This window comes from Caretta caretta, chromosome 1 (genome assembly GCF_965140235.1).
Source record: "Caretta caretta isolate rCarCar2 chromosome 1, rCarCar1.hap1, whole genome shotgun sequence".
Lineage (NCBI taxonomy): Eukaryota > Metazoa > Chordata > Testudines > Cheloniidae > Caretta > Caretta caretta.
In genome coordinates, this window is record NC_134206.1 from 293,201,908 (window position 1) to 293,216,405 (window position 14,498).

Below are 14,498 nucleotides of genomic sequence, written 5' to 3' on the forward strand. Positions count from 1 at the left end.
CGTCCACATTACTTTTTAAAGGGAAGCATAATACAGGAAATATTTCGTAAATCGTCTTATGTTTCTAAATTATTCAAATAAGCATAAAGAAAAAAAGTCTTATTCTTGTAAAAGAGCCCAGAAAAATTACATAAACTTCTGACTAAACTATAGAAAAAACATCTTGAGAGCATGTTAAAATCAAGATGAAACAGCCCGAAAATCAGTCAAGGGAAAGATGTAGCACGACAGAAATGACGCTAGAACTAACATTTTGAATTAAAATATATAATGAATACAAAGCACGGCAAAAAGAGTAACTAGATTTTTTGGGGGGGATTTTTCTTAAGAAAGTAAATAGTTGACTGAAAAATTGTTACGATGTGTACAGTGTTGTTGTAGCTGCATTGGTCCCAGGATATTAGAGAAACAAGGGAGGTCAGATAATATTGGACTTTTTCAAGAGAGGCATCTGGGAGAGGGAGAATTCTCAAAAGCTTGTCTCACCAACAGAAGTTGGTCCAATAAAAGATATTACCTCACCCACCTTGTTGCTCTAAATTGTTAAGAGGCAGTCAACTGAATGGACCGCTAGCACACTGTTTCAAAACTCATTTTTTAAAATTATTTGTACGGCTGTCAATAGAATACCATTTATTTAAATATTTTTGGATGTTTTCTACATTTTCAAATATATTGATTTCAATTATAACACAGAATACAAAGTGTACAGTGCTCACTTTATATTTATTTTTGTAAAAAAATAAAAGAAATAAAAGAAACAGTATTTTTCAATTCTAATACAGAGGTGGGCAAACTACGGCCTGCAGGCCAGATCTGGCCCGTCAGGGCTTTGGATCCAGCCCACGCGATTGCCACCCCTGTGGTGCTGCGAGGTTAAGGCAGGCGCCACTCCCAGAAGCGGCTGGCACCACGTCCCTGTGGCCTCTGGGGGAGGAGGAGGGGGCAGAGGGCTCCACATGCTGCCCTTGCCTGCAGGCACCGCCTCACGCACCTCCCACTGGCTGGGAACGGGGAACCACAAGCCTGCCTTAGCCCTGCTGCACGCCACTGCCACCCCAGAGCCGCTCAAGTTAAGCGGTGCCAGCCCGGAGCCTGCATCCCAACCCCCTGCCCTGAGCCCCTGCCGCACCCCTCCTGCACATCAACCTCCTGCCCTGAGCCCCCAACCCCCTGCCCTGAGCCCCCTCCCACACTCTGCAACCCAACCCCCTGCCCTGAGCCCCCTCGTACAACCTGCACCCTTTCTGTGCCCCTATCCCTTGCCTTGAGCCCCTTCCTGCACACCACACCCCCTCCCACATCCCCTCCCGCACCCCAACCTCCTGCCCTAGCCCTACATTCATGGCCCTGCATGCAATTTCTCTACCTAGCTGTGGCCCTCAGGCCAAAAAGTTTGTCCACCCCTGACTTAATACAAGTACTGTCATGCAATCTCTTTATCGTGAAAATTGAACTTACAGATGTAGAATTATCTACAAAAAAACATGCATTCAAAAACAAAATGTAAAATTTTAGAGCCTGCAAGTCCATTCAGTCCTATTTCTTGTTCAGTCAATTGCTCAGACAAACAAGTTTGTTTACATGTGCAGGAAATAATGCTTGCCACTACCTGTTTATGATGTCACCTTAAAGTGAGAACAGGCATTCGCATGGCACTGTTCTAGCCTGCGTCACAGGATATTTATGTGCCAGATCAGCTAAAGATTCATATGTCCCTTCATTCTTCAACCACCATTCCAGAGGACATGCATCCATGCTGATGATGGGTTCTGCTCAATAACTAGCCAAAGCAGTGTGGCCTGATGCAGGTTCATTTTTATTATCTGAGTCAGATGCCACCAGCAGAAGGTTGATTTTCTTTTTTGGTGGTTTGGGCTCTGTAGTTTCTGCATAGGAACTTAAAAGAATGTTGCTCTTTTAAGACTTCTGAAAGCCTGCTCCACACCCTGTCCCTCTCGGATTTTGGAAGGCACTTCAGATTCTTAGACCTTGGGTTGAGACCTGTAGCTATCTTTAGAAATCTCACATTGGTACCTTCTTTGTATATGGTCAAATTTGCAGTGAAAGTGTTCTTAAAATGAACATGTGCTGGGTCATCATCTGAGACTGCTATAACATAAAATATATGGCAGAATGCGGGTAAAACAAAGCAGGGGACATATAATTATCCCACAAGGATTTCAGTCACAAATTTATTTAACACATTTTTTTTTAAATGAGCATCATCAGCATGGAAGCATGTCCTCTGGAGTTTTGTTTTTGAGTGTAGTTATGTAACAAAAAAAAAATCTACATTTATAAGTTGCACTTTCACGACAAAAAGACTGCACTACAATACTTGTATGAGGTGAACTGAAAATACTATTTTTTATCGTTTTTACAGTGCAAAGATTTGTAATAAAAATAATATACACTGATTTCACTTACAACACTGAATACAATACATATGAAAATGTAGAACAAACATCTAAAATATTTAATAAATTTCAACTGGTATTCTATAGTTTAACAGTGCAATTAAAACTGTGATTAATCGCAATTAATTTTTTTAATCATGATTAATTTTTTTGAGTTAACAGTGTGAGTTAACTGTGATTGACAGCCCTAATTATTTGTTATATGTTTTATACATTTCATATACTTCAGCTGCGAAAACAAATTCACTGTATACATTCAAACTCAAATTATAATTTAAGTAATACCAACCTTAAATGCTCTTGGTGTGACGTAGCTGTATTTTCCTGACCATATTTGCTTGATGAGCTCTGCATAAGCTTTTGCTATTTCACCTCGCATTCCTAAAGGATTGTCAAAATTTAGCTCGTCCTGATATTTGTCATTTAGGAAGTATTCTGTTAGTGGAGGTGTGTTGCTCAGACACTGTGAATGGAAATATTAAATACTTAAAATAAAAAGGGTGATTTTAATTAGCTTTGCAAAAAATGCTCAATCTTTGTTACAGTAGCCATTTTTCTGTAAGTCAAATAAAATAAATATTTGCCTGTTAATAACTGAACTATAATACCTGCAGGAAAGAAATTACAACATTCTGTAGAAGCAGTAATTACGATAAGTATTGCAGCCATATGCAGTGTATTTGGGGATCACGTATTACATTTATGAATGTTGTATGTATCACTGTGGGTCAGGGATTGTAGGCAAATCCAAGGTGGGAGGTAGCACAGCTCCCCCAGGAAGTAATAGTGGGGAGAGATTACTCAAGTGCCTGAGTTTGTAAGCAGCTCCAGAGAAGTACTTCCCTCTAGAGTGGTTTTCATATATTGGGGTTAGGGCAGTCCCAGAGGAAAGGCAAAGGTACAAAGGAAGAACTTGGCATAGAACAGTTGAGTTTAAAAAGACTCAGAGCATTCTTTCCAACTGACATGAACTTTTGCCCAAGGGGGGAGCCAAGCCCTTGCCAGAAGGGTTGGAAGCTTTTTAACTTGCCAAGGCCTTGGGCAATTTCTGGTATGTTTAGTGAGAGGGTAAGTCCTTTTATGTTTATTTCTTTATTTTCTATATGCTTTATGTCCTCAATAGATGTACTCTGCTGAAAACGAGCTGTGTGCCATACACTGTTCATAGCCCTTGGAGAGAGAGCAGAGTTTAGGTGCTGTCTACAGTCAAACTGGCTTGCTGGGGTCATCAAAGTGCACTGCAGGGGACTGTGGCCTAAAAGCCTTTCTGGAGAAAGAAGGGACAGAGATTCCTGTCCAGGGAGATGTAGGCTAAAGTCCTGAAACCCGAACTGGCATTCCCAGAGCAGACCATGGAGAAGGTCAAAGGTGCAGTTACTCCAAAATTGATAGTAATACTACTACTAAGAAGTAAAATATCTAAAATTTCTACCCAACAAATGTAATGGTTTTATACCAAGCCTAGTTGCTACAGTGGCAGTTGTCATTACTGGCACTACCATGAGGGATGGCTTTTGAAAAGTTTCACCGACAGAATGCAGTATACACTTCAAATGCCCCAAGAACAAGCCATAATAGAGATTAAATATTGTGTTTCAAGGTTGAGAGTCTACCTTCCACCAACCGTGGGAAAAGACATTGTTTACAAGTATTTACTACAGCTTCTTTAAGAACTTGGAAGACTAATAAACTGGCTTCTCCTGGTCGAAGCATCAAGGTTACAGGAGTGATAAGAAAATATGGTTATTTACGTGGATGAACATGTCAAAATATCAAATACTAGTAACAGCAATGGACTGATATTCTATCTTTTCCTGACAGAGCCAATCAAATTCAAACCTAAAGACAATTTCTCATCTAACAACATTCAGTGAAAAGTGCAGTGACCTTCCACAGTAATTCTCAGTGGCTGGTTAGATCAGCTTCCTTTAATGATTTAACTTTAAAATGCTAGCATTGTATTTATAACCTGTTTGGGTTCTGTGCTTCCTTTAATGGTTACTTGTTGTCCACCAATGGCACTGGCCACTAAGCAGAGACATCTCTGGGTTGATTTACAAAACCTATTCTGCTTCAGTGGGATTTGTATCCGGTCTTAATGCCATCCTGGAAACCTTATAAACTACAGAATAGAGATAATACAGAAAGCCATCCATAATAATGCCTTCTGATGCTGTTTATTACACAGACAGCTAAAACAGTTCTCCAAAGGCCTTAGCTTGTCTGATGAAACCTTTTATTTGTTCTCTGAACAAGTCTGCATTCTTGGGTTAGCATTTAAAGGGAATCCTTTCATGAGAACTACTGAAAAACCATTTAACACATCTTGGAAAATTCAGCATGACTTTTCCCTTCAACTCAGACTTCGTCATCATCCAGTTTTTACACCATTTTCTCATGCAGCTTTACTTAAAACAAAAACTATCAGTTTGCCTTCTCTGCTCCCTCAAAGATGTCCCCCATATCACATACTCCCATTTGCTATGCCACACAAACACACATGGACTGGACCGAGTTCCTCCACTACACAGTACAAGGGTCTCCTGCATTCTCCTTCTCCAAGCAAGAGGGGGTTCTAGGAACAAGCAGCTCTTTTTCCTTCCCATCCTCCTCCTAGTAAGGATAAAGGGAGTGACTGAGTACAGCTGGGTCCTCTTCCTCTTACTTGTTTACAACCTCCTTCGGAAGCTAACTGAAGATGATGGGGAGGATTGAAAGGGGAGAAGCACAGCATCAGTTTCACCACTCAGACGGGGAGAGAAAGAATATTTTTTTTTTTATCACCATCAAACTTCTCTCCCCTTTTTAGGCAAATTATTCTTGTCTATGGTGAGTAGACAAGAGCACAAGCCTATAGAAAAACCCCATGCATGTGATCTCACATTCACATGTGTATGTCACATTCGTCCCCTTCCCCCACAACATTTTTTTGCATGGGCTGTAAGTCCTGCAGAGAAATACTCTCAATAGGCAAAAATACAGTTTCCATTAGAATGGATTTTTAAAAGATTCATACAAATATATTAGTTAACAGTGTTGCTTTAAATTGAATTTGGTCTGTAAGTAATAATTATAATTAAGATTACCAAAAAGTATTCAAATGTAACATAACATTTAGTAATATGAGTAGGTGATCAGAAAAAAAATGCGATGGCCTTATTTTTTGTAAATTTTAATCTGACCATGTGACCTTACCCTGACCTACTGTAGCTCCCAACGTAGCAACATCAATAAAAATGAAAACCAAAACATATACCCTTGGTTACTGTAAAACCTCAAACCTATATAATACACATGGGTTTCTGTCTCTCTCAGAATACCTATTCAGACTGGTCTGAGTAGAGCCACAGATTTGCTGCAGATTATTTTTCTCTTTTCTTTACAACCATTTCAATGCTCCAATACAACAAGACACAAACTGTGGGATTGGAACACATGGAATTTATCTGATAAAACGTATGTCTACACTGCGATTAAAAACCTGTGGCTGACCTGTGCCAGCAGACTCAGGTTTCTGGGGCTTGGGCTAAAGAGCTGTTTAATTGCGACATAGATGATTGGGCTTGTGCTGGCTCCCTGGTAGGTGCGAGAGTCCCAGAACTCGGGCTGCAGCTTGAGCATCTACACGGTAGTTAAATAGCCCCTTAGACTGAGTCAGCTGGCACAGGCCAGCTGTGGGTGTCTAACTGCAGTGTAGACATACCCAAAGTAAGTACTTCTGAAATACAGAGCTGTCACCTCTTCTATAATCTCAGATGTCACCACTTAGAAGACAGCTATGAAAGTTGGGGGAAACTATTTCACTTTGTCTACATGTTGAGAGAGACTAAACAATTTTTATGAAAATGTTCAGTTCTTGAAGAGATTATAGACAGGAGTTAAATCAGCAGGACTTCAGACGGCAAATTCAGATGTGTCCTGCAGATAATTAGGAGGAAGTCTACCATCCAGTTGTTGTCCCATTTGACCTGATGAGAAGATTATGCACTAGGGAACATTTCTGCTTGGGGCCTGGCGAATATTTGTGAGGGCCCGGTAGCAAGGTTGAAGCAAGTGGGCGTGGTTGTCTCTGCTTATAGCCCTGCTTTCCTTCTTAAACAGGCCCTGGCACAGCCAAGACCTGGACTGGCCGTTGAGTTCTGAAGTGCTTCCTTGAAGGTGCTGGGGCACAGAGGTCCAGGGACTTGAGGGTGGCTCTAGAATCTTTCAGACCATGGAGCTTCGCATCCATCTGCTCTGAGAAGAGGGAAACTCCCTCGAACTGAAAGTCCAAAAGGGACTGTTGAACCTCAAAGATAGGCCTGAGGACTGGCACCAGGAGCATCTTTACATGACTACTGCTGATAACATAATTCTGGCAGCTGCATCCACGGTGTCAAGGGCAGCTTGCAGGGAAGCCCTGGCTATAGCCTTCCCTTCCTCCACCAAAGCAGAGAATCTCTGTTTGGACTCCTGGGGCAGCGAGTTTTTCAATTTTGAAATGGATCCCAGATGTTAGAGTCATACCTCCTGAGCAATGCCTACTCGCTGGAGATGCGGAGGGGCAAACCACAAGTAGAATAAACTTTTCTACCAAAAAGGTCTAGTTTCTTTGAATCCTTCGCCTTGGGGGGTCACACCTTGCAGCCCCTGCCTGTCTCTTTTGTTGGCCGCAAAGACCACAAAGAGACCCAGGAGGGGGATGGGAATATAAGTACTCATACCACATGGTGGGAACAAAGTACTTCTTCTCTGCCCTTTGAAGTGGGAGGCATCTGCCATAAGGTTTTGATTGAACCGATACTGGCCTCATTGAGGGGTAGGGCCACCCTCAACAGGGTCACTGCGGCCAAGGTGTTGACCAGGCTGTGGGAGGAGTCTTTCAGTACCTCCACTTCCAGCCCTAGGTTTGAGGCCACTCTCTTCAATAGATCCTGGTGAGCTTTGAAGTCTTCTTGAGGTGTCGAGCCACCCATACCTGACACTGCCTTCTCTCGGGAGGAGATGGTCTGCACTAGCAGGGGGCCCTCCTCCTCTTCTTCTGCACTGACCAGATCCTGTAGTTCCAGGTCTTGAGTATCGGTACTGGGCTCAGTACTGGTTTCCAGGCTGGATGCTGGTCAGTGTGACAGAGGAGCTCTTCCCTCGGAAATCTCCGAGCAGAGGAGTGGCTTCTGTTAACAAAAGGCCAATTCAAGACTCTCAACCTGGGACATCTTAATATCTTTAAAGTCATTAGCAAAGTCAGTTACAGCAAAAGAATCACTAAAAAAAAGCACTGATTAAGAAAATAGTAATGAAAATTAGAACACAGCTTTTTTTGGTTAGGAACTCTGTGAGACACTAAAATATTTACAGAAATAAGATGGGTACAGAAGTAGTTAGTTTAGGTTACAAGACATACACTGTGTAGTGCTCCAAAAGCAAGTATCTTGCTTTCTCACAGATTACATTTTCAGGATTTGATGTCATGACAAGTAAGTGGAAATGTTACAAACTTGGGCTTTAGAAGAGGGAGTAAAGACTACAAGATGCCTGAAAGGAACAGACTGATTCCTTCAAAAGCAGACACTGATTGGAACCAAATGTCCTCCCAGTTGTTGGTAAAGGAACCTGACCCACAACAGTTTTAGAGAAGGTGAGGCAACATGCATTTGTCCAAAATGCTGAAGTATTATCTAGAATTTATTCTAGATTTCTAATCAGAAACTGGAAAGAGTTCAGTTAGGTTTTTAAGGAAAAAAATAGTATGTTCAGGAGTATTTTCAAGTAGGTCTTGTTTCACCTCATCTGATTCTGGCACACAGGTCAGACTCCAAGGTTTAATACGAGTTAGTCCAAGACTAGGTGTTTTAAGCTAACAATACTGCTGAATACATATTGCTGCTCTCAAAAGGAAAAACAGGTCATAACAGTGCAAATAACATGATGCTCACTGAAATTCTGTAGCTCTTGATGTCAGCACACCCAAAGCTTATAGCAGCATCACAGGACAAAAAACCAACCAAACAAACAAAAAAAAACCAAACACAAAAGCAAAACCTTTCTGAAGTAAGATTTACCTGTCTACATGGAGCTTTGGCAAATAAATAATCACACAGAATTTTAATTTACCAATCCTGTGTTTCTTTAGAGGACTCAGTCCCAAGGATACAAGTGATCTGCCACCGCTGATGCTCCCAAAATACCAAGTGACATAGAAGAATCAAAGATTGCTGTTTATCCTATGTTAATATCTCCACGCCTCCAGAGGAAAAAAAAAAACTTCTGTGGAGAGCTACACAATCTTTTGTTTTTTTAACAACTAGAAGAACGAAAGATTCTTCAGTCATTAATTGCTCAAAGCCAAGAAATGGTTAATACAGGACTATGGCTAATGCATATTTTTGCTCCTGAATAACAGAACTGGTAGACTACCTGGACACTGGAGCCACAAATATTGAAGATATTTCTTACAGTCAGCGGTAGCAGATAGCTAATGGTAGAAAAGGCTCAGCCCTTCCAATTGCGAGCCCACCTGCCCACCAGATCAGCAGGCATAGCTCTGCATCCTGTGGTGCCAGAGCCAGCTTAGCACTGAGCTGCCTGACTGCCGAGCAGGAGGACAAACAGGGAGAGTCCCCAGAGCACTGCAGCGGGATGAGGTGAATCTGTGGGGCCCTATAGTGATGCCGCAGGCAGAGCCCATCTTGAGCACAATCAGCATGCAGCAAGCCAGCCCCCGCCCCAGCGCAGTTGCAATGACTCCATTCCTGTGAGGGGAGCGGGGGTTAGTGCCAGCGAGGGAGAGAGGGAAGAAGTGAGACGGAGGTGGAAGATGGAGCCAGACACAGCCAACTGTGGCCACGGGCACTGCCACACAGCTCCCTGCGCTCCCAGCCCCCCCCCCATGGATCTCCACAATCTTACCACAGAACCCCAAATAACTCCCTCTCCCACAGACTCCTATCCAACCCCCAAATAACCCATCTTCCCAGCCCCTGCTTAAACCCATCAAACTCCAATAACTCATCTCCAAACACACCCAACCTCTTTGCACCCTCCAAATAAACCCACAGCCACCACCCCTTATATAAACCCAAACCCCACAGAACCTCCTCCTGCCACAGCCCCCCACTGATCTCACCTCTCCACCATCCCAACTCCCATCTCCCCAAATGTGCCCATAAAACATCACCTGCCAACCCCCGCCACCGCTCACCATCCCAAGTCCCATTCCCCAACAAACCCACCTCTTAAAACCTCCCCTATAGTCCCCACCATCCCTTAAACCACTTCCCTTGCCCAACCTCCCTCTTCTCCCGATGCCCACCCATACTTACTCCCGCAGTGCCCTTCTGCTGCCCTCCCAACACAGAAATCCATATAATCCTTATAAATCACCCCAAATGCCTCCAAGTCCTGGCTGCACCCACCCCTCTCCCTTCTTCAATGGCTCCAGTTCCCTATGGCTCATCTGGAACCCCCCGTCCTCCAATCCCTTGAGCCCTGGTATCAGCATCTTTTCTTCACTTTGGAGTGTTATGTGGGGCTGCTGACCTTCCCCCCCATCCCTTACCCTGTTGGGGAGGTGATATGGCTAGTCCCCCATCATTCGGAGCCTGCCACAGCAAGTCTGAAAGCAGCAAGAGCCAATGAACCAGAGCGTGGAGCTGGGTCCAACAGCAGCTACTACTGCTGGATGAGTGTGTGGTTGGCTCATTTTCCTTCTACCCTTCCACCATGGGCTCTTCCCTCCACACCAGGCTGGGACAGAAACTGCAACACCTCCTCACCCCAGAGAGCAGGATCTGACAGTTTTACTCAGCCTCCTGAAAGAATGTTTTCATCAGCGGTCCATGATTACACCACTTGACTAGGAGATGAAATTGGTATATATACACACACTAATACAACTTAAACACTGTCATGGCTAGCAGGTTTAAAATGCAACCTTTTGGTATCTGTTTATAAGTCAATACCCAAAGAAGGGAAGAGAAAAGGTAGGAAGCTTTCCAAACAAATGTACCAATGTTTTTTTCCTCCTTAAAAAGTACCCAGGCAACTGTTGTATGAGCACCACTGATCTCAGAAAAGTGTGATAAGGAAACATCTGTTTCAAATTTTCAAGGGATAAAAGAAAAAAAGTCAACAGTAATTTTCTATTCTTTTTCAATGAACGTAACGAATTGGTCAGCGCCGAGATTCCACTGCAGTGTGAGATCCTTAAAGCATCTGTGATTTAGTCTATTTTAGGTAACCCCATGGGATTTTTCCATCAACAAACCTCAACCTTACACAATAGATCTTTTACTACCACTATTCTGTTGTCATACTAGAAATGTAATATATTGGTGACTACCAAAACCAATTTATTATGAAATTAGGGCATATGCAAAATTTGGTTGTTACCCAAGTGTCACATACTTCACCTAAGATAAAAAAGTAGCTCTCTACATCAACTTTCAGAGCAGGTTTCTATTGCAACTGTGTAGCATATGTATTTCTTTATAAGGTGCACTAACAAATACATGCATCATTTACTAGTACTTTTTTTTCTTTTTAAATAAATATCTTGGCAAAGTTACCTGGGATCATGAGTAACTCATGTAACTGAACCCTCATTTGTAAGCCAGTATAATCTTATTATACAAATCAACTTGTGAATATTCAGAGCCATGTCACCAATTGCCTTGAATCCTTCTGTCTATAGGCAGTCACGCTATTAATTCATACAATTAAACTGGAATTTTCCCCAGTACCTGGGAAATAGCCGAAGCAATCCCCTTCAAAAACAAAGTTGTTTTTTGTAATGTGGAATTTGAATCATTTCCTTTCAATGCAGTTGCTCCACAATTCTCAAGAGACCAAATATGCTCAATACTTTAGTAAATCAGTAACAAGAATAGGAAAGAAAACAAGCTTAATTTTTTAATTACTTAGTGTGAATAGTTTAATATCTTTGCTAATGTGAACAAAAATGCATAGTTTTTTAAAACCTCAATCAAAAGAAGTGATTCCCCCTTGTTAATCATAATCTCTAACTGACTAATTTTAAATTTAGGCACGTCCAGATCAGACACATTAGCTGAGGAGGATTAACACAAACTAACAATAAAAAATCATCCTGTTTCCATCCGTCTATTCCAGTGAAACAGTGCAATTTTGTGATGAAGCTGCCTAGCTATGAGCAAAAAAGCATTTCTCTCGGGGCTCAAAATTCAAGTACAAAACTGTTTTTTTAAGGTTAAAGTCCAGTTTGCTTACTAGCCATGAGTAACCATCTATCTTTTATACACTATCTTAAGACGCAATCCAGCAGTTAAGCCATATTCAAGTATAGTGGTTTTTATTCCAGTTCTGCACCCAAAGGTTGCACAAGATCAGAGGAAAACAACTTCCTTTGAAACCTACAAAATGCAATTTTTGCAATTCAGATTCACCAATCTTTCTTGCCTTTTCTCTTGTGAAGTCAGGTGGACAAAGCAGTCAAAGATTGTTACTTGTGCTTGTTCAGCTTTTCTTCACGTGTCCTAGTCAAAGCATTTCTAGAAAATAAAGGTAAAGAAGCAAACTTTCTGGATGTCTCATCTTTTGTACAGTCACAGGTACAGTAATGGATCTTCATAAAAATGAATTTACAGATGAGAAATATTTCTGATATCAGCCAAACCTCAACAGTTTTAAAAATTCAGTTCAGAAGCTTATCTGAATATTTTGGGTGATTAAAATTCTAAAGGCAGAACCCAGTGCTCACTTATTATTTTGCATTAAGAAATCAAGAAATCTGTCTGGTTGAGACATGACATTCTTCCTCAGCAAGAATGAGTGAATGGGTGAGATAATTTGCCTTGGTGCTTTTTCAACATAAGACTGCTTTGGTGGCAAAGACAGGAGTTCTAGGTTTGGGGAAACCAAACAAATATGTACATTAGTCATCTCTTGATCCTCTGCATTGTGATCAATAATGCATCTAGTCATAGGTACAATTCTATTCGGTTGACGGAAACGTTATAGTGGAAGGTTACTAACACTACCACCACTTGCTGGCTTTGGACATGACACCAACATTTTTAGGAAGTAGGTTAAATAAAATGCAAGAGTCCTCATCTTTTTCTGCAGCTTCAGTTAGGAGAGGTTTGTCCGGGAAGCAAGGGTCTAAAAGAGCAAATAACATAATTTTTGATGTTTGGAGACTTGAATGTGTTTTTCATGGCAGAATGTGGTGCTAAAGGTGCATTACTGGGGAACACAGAGCACGCTTCTGAAGTCTATGGCAGACAAGCAAACTTGATGATGCAACCAGAGATACTGGAATGAGCAGATATTTAGGACTATGACACCACTTGTCTTTCATCTAACTAAAGACAGGGTGGTAGATTTGGAATGTCAAAGCATTTGATTGTGCAGACAGAGCTGAACATGGAATGTGGTCAACAAAACCAAAAAGACAACAAATTAAGTTCCAATCTTTATACTATTTGGACTTGTACCCATGTTTGTTATTACTAAGTGATTTTATCACTTAATATAAAATTGTGTTTTGGAATGCTGTAGATGCAAGTCACTAGTTTTCCTGGATTTGCTGAAACACAAAATATTTATTGATTGAAATGCATTTGTTTTAACTGTAGAATGCTGTTAGCATTTCCACAATCCCCTTTTCATAGAAAAATCTTTGAAGCTTGTGTCTTCCGGAGATTTTACTTTTTAAATTATGCCTACTTTTTTGGCAAACCGTTTGTTGTGCCTTTTTTTTGGGGGGGGGGGGGGGGTTGATGGCGTGGGCCTACACTGCATTCAAATTGAAACAATGAGGTATCTCTCCACAATTAATCTAAGTAAGTAGAAGATGACAAGAAAGACCTGGGATTTCTCAGGGGTTTTTGTTAATTAGTTTTGTCTTAGTACTTCAGAACCAATAATTGACAAACAGATTCTTGCAGGATCCAACTTAAGAGTTTGTAGATGGTAGTGAATAAGGAAGTGTTCTTTACCCCTTCACGTAACACAAGAAACAGGTGTCACTCAATGAAATTAACAGGCAGCAGATTTAAAACAAAAAACATAAGGAAATACTTCTTCACACAAAACAGTCAACCTGTGGAACTCGCTGCCATGGGATGTTGTGAAGGCTAAAAGTATAATTGGATTAAAAAAAGAATTAGATAAGCTCATGGAGGATGGGTCCATCAATGGCAATTTGCCAAGATGGTCAAGGATGCAACCCCATGCTCTGCGTGTTCCTAAACTTTTGACTGCCAGATGCTGGGACTGTATGACAGGGGACAGGTCACTCAATTGCCCTGTTCTGTTCATTCCCTCTGAGGCATCTGGCACGGGCCACTGTCAGAAGACCAGATACTGGGCTAGATGGATCATTGATATGATCCAGTACAGCCCCTCTATGTTCTTAGTTCTGGTTTAGCTGAAGAATTAGTAAACATTTTTACACATATGGCCTACTAACCTATATCTTTAACTTGATGTGCATAGGGCTGGAAGGGATCTCCTGGATCATCTAGTCCAGTACCCTGCTGCAGGCAACCCTGTCATATAATCCCATTCATAAATATATCAAGTTCCATCTTAAAACTACTCTGGTTGTTTGCCCCCAACTACTCCTTTTTGAGAGGCTTTTCTAGAACCTCACTCCTCTGATGGTTCGAAACCTTCTTATTCCCACCCTAAATTTATTCATGGCCAGTTTATAACCATTTGTTCTTGTGTCAACATTTAGCTTAAATTGCCCCCCCCCCCCCCCGGTGTTTACCTCCCTGATGTATTTATACAGAGTAATCATCAGGGATTCTAGTTTTCAGTGATAAAGACCCAAAAATTCTCCAATAACGCCCCCCATCAGATTTTTTTCACAATTAAAATGAAAAGCTGAACTTTACTTTCCCTAGCCACAATACATATATGTATCAGTTGAACACAAAGATTTATTGCTATATTTAAAATCTTTAAGCAAGTAACTTCGAAGCCTACCAGTGCCAATCATTATAATGAAAATAAAATATAATTGCAATGTATTTCTTACATACACCAAGTACTTCTGTCTATATTCTATATTTTCAGATTTTTTTAAATACACAAAAATAAAGTGAAAATCTGCTT

The 14,498-nt window shown here is 41.3% G+C and overlaps 1 protein-coding gene across 6 annotated transcripts in view; it reads right to left on the bottom strand.

The window, feature by feature from the left end:
• The window catches only part of USP15 (ubiquitin specific peptidase 15), a 138,573-nt gene that overhangs the window by 28,026 nt on the left and 96,049 nt on the right, over positions 1–14,498 (bottom strand). For 4 of the 6 annotated variants that reach the window (XM_048835942.1, XM_048835941.1, XM_048835943.2 and 1 more), the window contains one exon: positions 2,710–2,883. In XM_048835942.1, the coding sequence (XP_048691899.1) occupies positions 2,710–2,883 (174 nt within the window). Of the gene's footprint in view, positions 1–2,709; positions 2,884–11,818; positions 11,927–14,498 lie in introns of those variants that run through there. The other 2 variants (XR_007354603.2, XR_007354602.2) reach the window with 2 other exon arrangements.